The following is a 6000-nucleotide window of genomic DNA, read 5'->3' on the forward strand; positions in this document are numbered from 1 at the left end:
CATTTATTGTGTCAGGCACTGTTCTAGAAACTGAGATTTTAGTAGCAAAGAAAAACAAGAAGAGGTTCTGACTTTATGCTCTTTGCAGTCTGGTTAGAATAATCCAAGAAACACAAATGAAAGTTCAAGGTATTTTAAAATCTATCAGATCACCAATGGTGGGGCATTCTCATATGCTAAGTTGATACACTCTCTGAAGATAAATTTTAAAAAATTATTCGTTTATTTATTTTTGGCTGCGTTGGGTCTTCATTGCTGTGCGCAGGCTTTCTCTGGTTGCTGCGAGCCGGGGCTACTCTTCGTTGCGGTGCGTGGGCTTCTCATTGCGGTGGCTTTTCTTGTTGCAGAGCACGGGCTCTAGGCACGTGGGCTTCAGTAGTTGTGGCACATGGGCTCAGTAGTTGTGGCTCGCGGGCTCTAGAGCGCAGGCTCAATAGTTGTGGCGCACAGGCTAAGTTGCTCCGTGGCATGTGGGATCTTCCCGGACCAGGGCTTGAACCCGTGTCCCCTGCATTGGTAGGCGGATTCTTAACCACTGCACCACGAGGGAAGCCCTGAAGATAAATTTAACTGTATGTGTAAGTTAAGATGTCTGTACACTTTGACCCAGGGATTTGGTTTTTGGGAATCTATTATAATTAAAGAATCAGAAATGCAGACCAAGATTTACAGTCAAAAAATTTGATCACTACATTATCTTTACAAGTGAAAAATTAGAAATAAATACTCACCAAAGGGGAAATAGTTAAATAATTTATAGCATATGCATGAACCTATTGTAAATCTATTAAAATGATGTTTTTGAAGCATTTATACTCATGCTATACTGTTAAAAGGGTAAAAATTATGATTAAAAACTGTATATCTAAAATATTAATAATGTTATTGCTTGGAGGTCAGAAGGTGCAACCTTACTGAAGTTATTGAAGGGGGTCAAAAGGTACAAACTTACAGTTGTAAAATAAATAAGTCCCGGGAATGTCATGTACAGCATGGTGACTATAGTTAGCAATAATGTATTGCATATTTGAAAGCTGCTAAGAGAGTAGATCTTCAAAATTTCATCACACACAAAAAAACCCTTTTTTTGTAACTTTGTATGGTGATGGATTAACTAGGTAGTTAATGATTGTGGTAGATCATTTCCCAATATATAAAAATATCGGATCAGTATGTTGTACACCTGAAAGTAATACATCAGTTATACCTAAAAAAAAAAGGCAGAAAAACGTAGGCATTTGGCAAGAAAGTTAAGCAAAACACTTGTATAATAAATTACACACAAAGAAAAGAAAAAGAAACCTGTAGGCCTGGGAGCTGCCAGTGGGCTGGTGCCAGGTGTGGCCGCCAGCAAGGCGTCCCACTGTTATTTATCTTAATGTTGAGAACAAGAAATACATGTTAGGATAGGTTAATTTCTTTTAGATTTAAACAAAGCACCTTCTAATTTGCTGAATATTTTAAAAGTTCTATAACTTTGGGAGGGAAGAATCCCTCCATGCCTATGACAAAACCCATGCTTTCTAGTAAAGCAAAGGAAACACTGAGAATGTTTAACAGAATTTCTCTCTGTAGGGCATGAGAATACAGGAGATCCCCTCCCCACCCTGCTTTTCTATATTTTACAGGTTTTCAGTAAAGAGAAAGTGTTATTCTTATAATGAAAAGCTTTATTTTAACAAATCTATATCATGAGTTAAAAAGTCTCCATCTGCAGATTTATAAAATAACACAAAATTAAAGTATGAGGCTCCTTTGATTATGTTAAGTCCAAAAAAAAAAGTTATTGCTGATTTACATGGTTATGAGTCACTTTTTGATTTTCCAAGTTTTTTTTATAATGGGCATTGTAAAAAAATATAAATTTATTTATTTTTGGCTGCGTTGGGTCTTTGTTGCTGCGCGTGGGCTTTCTCCAGCTGCGGCGAGCGGGGGCTACTCTTCTTTGCAGTGCGTGGGTTTCTCTTCATGCAGAGCACAGGCTCCAGGTGCACGGGCTTCAGTAGTTGTGGCTCATGGGCTCCAGAGTGCAGGCTCAGTAGTTGTAGCACACGGGCTTAGTTGCTCCGCGGCATGTGGGATCTTCCTGGACCACGGCTTGAACCTGTGTCCCCTGCATTGGCAGGAGGATTCTCAACCACAGCGCCACTAAGGAAGCGATAATGGGCATACTTTTATAATTAGAAAAAATGCATTATTTTAAAAGGGCAGTAATATTCATTGGGAAACTATAAGCAACATATATGCCCCTTGAAAATTTCATGCACTTCATTAAAAGCATAGCCTAATGTAGTTTTGGCTACTCTAGGAATATGATTATGTTGTTAAGTATGTGTACACTATGAAAAAATATTAATCCAGTAATTTAAAACAAATTCAATTTAGAGGCTTAAAATCAGAGGATCACTTTAAATGTGTGTTAGGTGTGTTAGAATAATTGCTTGACTTTGTACCTGGAAAATGCTAGTAAAACATTAACTTTTTGATTTTTTGCAGCAACAAGCATGAAAGCAGGCTACTAGCAATTTTGAGAGCTTGCAGAAACATTGCAAGGAAAATGAAGTTCCCTATTTTCATAGCAGATGCATTCACAGCAAAAGCATTTCGTGGGAATCCTGCTGCTGTTTGCCTCCTAGAAAATGTAAGTAGTATTTTGTTTTGAAGTGCAGTGCCTCAAATCCTAGATTCCTGTAGAACCAAGTATTTCCTAAAAAAAAAAAAAATCAGACCCACCTATTTGTGTACCTCTCTGGTTTGTTTTCTTTGTCAAATGATATCAGCAATGTTCATGTCTGCAAGTTGATATTGACCAAATCTTATGATGAGACTGCTTACACCTAGATGCAGGTGTAAGAGAAATGAAGATTCATGTAAAGAAGAACTAGAGCCAATTAAAAAAAAAAGTGTGTGGGGATTTCCCTGGTGCTTTGGTAGTTGAGACCCCCCCCGCCCCCCCAAAAAAGAGCTCGAGCTCCTTGTAGCCTCTGTGTTTTCATTTAGTTAGCACCAAATGGGGAGGAGAATGAAATTAGATGAGTTTTATGTGACTGGACATGGCTGATACTACATTTAGCTTAAAAGATTCTAGCTGGATATTTTTAACCTTACCTATAGTTCAGACAATTAGAAATTCTTTTCAGGACCAAAGATGAGACATTTTGCAAGGACTTAAGTAATGTAGTAGATAGAAGGAATTAAGCTCTAACATAGAGAGAACTCAGCTTACTGAAAGTCTCATTTTAAAAATGGCTCTTTGATTGGATAAGTTTTAACAGAATAGTCAAAGTTTCTTTGACCTTAGATGCTTTGTGTTGTTACCTGGGTGTTAGGAAACAAGCCAAGGTACGCTTCTACTCAGAGCAGTTAGTACAAGAGTAGATTTTCTGAAAATTACTTCAGGAACACAGTAAGCAGCTGATGATCTTAAAGGGCAGAAATAGAAAGGCAGAGGTAGAGAACACGGTGGGGAGTGGGGGGAAGGGGAGGGTGGGATGAATTGGGAGATTAAGTGTGACATAAATACACTACCATGAGTAAAATAGATAGCTAGTGGTAACCTGCTGTATAGCACAAGGAGCTCAGCTCTGTGCTCTGTGATGACCTAGATGGGTGGGATGTGGGGTGGGGGAGGGCATATATGTATACCTATACCTGGCTCACTTCACTGTACAGCAGAAACTAACACAACATTGTAAAGCAGTTATACTCCAATAAAAAAATAACACATTAAAAAAAGTCTTATTAAGTTGGGGCCTTTGAGTGCAAACATCAAGCTGGCTGCAGATTAAAATAACCTGAGGTGCTTTAAAAATTCCTATGCCCAGCCAATCACAATAGAATCTCTGGGGGTGGGACCCAAGCAGCACTGTTTTTTAAAGCTCCCCGGGTGATTCTAGTGTAAATCAAGATGGAGAATGGCTGAGGTTTTACTGAGACAGGTGAATATTGTTAATTGAGTCTTTGGTATACTTATTTTCTCCGTCAAATGGAGCAGCAAAATGGTGATCAAGAGTCCTCATCTTACCTTGGGCTTCCCTGGTAGCGCAGTGGTTAAGAATCTGCCTGCCAATGCGGGGACACCGGTTTGAGCCCTGCTCCGGGAAGATCCCACGTGCCATGGAGCAACTAAGCCCCTGCGCCACAGCTACTGAGCCTGCGCTCTGGAGCCCACCTACCACAACTACTGAGCTCACACGCCACAACTACTGAAGCCCCCGCGCCTAGAACCCATGCTCCGCAACGAGAAGACCCCACAAGAAGCCCACACACCGCAAAGAAGAGTAGCCCCCACTCACTGCAACTAGAGAAAGCCCGCCCGTAGCAACGAAGACCCAACGCAGCCAAAAATAAGTAAATAAATAAAACAAAACAAAACAAAGAGTCCTCATCTTACTTTGATGATGCATTCATCATGCAACCTTGCAGTTGGCATTTTCCAACCACAAAGTGCAGAAAGTAATAAAGTTAATAGGCTTTGTCAAGTAACACAAGAGCTTAGGAGTATTAGTGAGAGAATAACAGCCGGATTCTAAAATGTGAACTTTGTTTAGAAACAATATGGCAAACATAGCTTCACGTCAAGGACTTGTGAAATTGACTAAATCTGCTTGTCAAGAGTTTTAATATAGGTGCTTCCCTGGTGGCTCAGTGGTTAAGAATCCGCCTGCCAATGCAGGGGACACAGGTTCGAGCCCTGGTCTGGGAAGATCCCACATGCCGCGGAGCAACTAAGCCCGTGTGCCACAACTACTGAGCCTGCACTCTGGAGCCCATGAGCCACAACTACTGAAGCCCGTGCACCTGGAGCCTGTGCTCTGCAACAAGAGAAGCCACGGCAATGAGAAGCCCGAGCACCGCAACGAAGAACAGCCCCCGCTTGCCGCAACTAGAGAAAGCCCCCAGTTGAAAACCATTGTTTCAGAAGATACCTTCTCTAAAGAGAGGCTTATTCTGGAGTTTTCCTGTTTAAATTATCCATAAAAACAACTTTGTTGTGTGCCCAGTATATTTATTTATCCCGATTCAGCTGGCCTTTACTGGCTGTCTACCATAAGCTGGACACTGTGCTAGGATCACATGTAATATTCATATATGTGTGTTTCTATTCTTTTAAACACTACTAATCATTTCCAGTGACAGCAAGGAGGATCAGCTTCACACTTTTTTTTTTTAAGTTTTTATTGAGTCTGTTACAATATTGCTTCTGTTTTGTTTTGGTTTTTCGGGCCCTGAGGCATGTGGGAATCTTAGCTCCCCAACCAGGGATCGAACCTGCACCCCCTGCTTTGGAAAGTGACCTCTTAACCACTGGACCGCCAGGGAAGTCCCTGGCTTCACACTTTTAAAGACGAATGCTTAGTTTTAGTTCCTAAAGTACTTGCTGTTCTGGTTTTTCTGGTTAAATTTAGGGACAACCAAAAGCCCGTTTTACAGGTTGGTGGGTTATATATTTAAAGAAAAACAGGTGTATAGCAATGCTGTGTTCAATCCATGCTTTAACTCATGTGCAGTGGCCATTTCCAAACTTGCTGCCCTTCCTTAGAGAGAGGATCACTGGCTCGGTGTGACCACACTGGGTCAGAGGCTCCTGGGGTTTCTAGAGGGTTACAACCTCATATCTCATTTTTATGCCCAGAAAAATGATGCAAAGTGAAGAGAAGATTCTTCTAGGACATTGAAGTGTTTTCCTTTGCCAAGTATTTGAGGGAAGAGAGCAACGCAAAGGAAGAGGAAATGTTAATGTGGGAATTGCTGCTTCCCAAGTATCCTCACTGGCTTCTAGAACATAACTCTCAGCTTTGAGGGCAGTGACTTCAGGCAAGTTCAGCCAGATACATACTGTGCTAATTTCTTTTCATATATTATTTCATTTCACCCTCACAACCACTCTATGAATAGGTCTTATTATTATTATCCCCATTTTACAGATGAGAAAATGGAGGCAGAAGAAGGTTAAATGGCTGACTTCAGAATCCCACCCCAGGTCTGCCTGACTGCAGG

The 6000-nt window shown here is 40.9% G+C and overlaps 1 protein-coding gene across 1 annotated transcript in view; it reads left to right on the plus strand.

Moving 5' to 3' along the window:
• Positions 1 to 5994, plus strand: part of PBLD (phenazine biosynthesis like protein domain containing) — a 20839-nt gene extending 14845 nt beyond the window's left edge. Inside the window, exons 6-7 of the mRNA XM_067708898.1 lie at positions 2497 to 2641; positions 3995 to 5994. Coding sequence (XP_067564999.1) covers positions 2497 to 2641; positions 3995 to 4042 — 193 coding nt within the window. The 3' untranslated portion in view covers positions 4043 to 5994. The remainder of the gene's footprint in view (positions 1 to 2496; positions 2642 to 3994) is intronic.
• Positions 5995 to 6000: the final 6 nt, after the last annotated feature.

The sequence above is a fragment of the Pseudorca crassidens genome, chromosome 16 (assembly GCF_039906515.1).
Source record: "Pseudorca crassidens isolate mPseCra1 chromosome 16, mPseCra1.hap1, whole genome shotgun sequence".
In the NCBI taxonomy this organism is placed as follows: Eukaryota; Metazoa; Chordata; class Mammalia; order Artiodactyla; family Delphinidae; genus Pseudorca; species Pseudorca crassidens.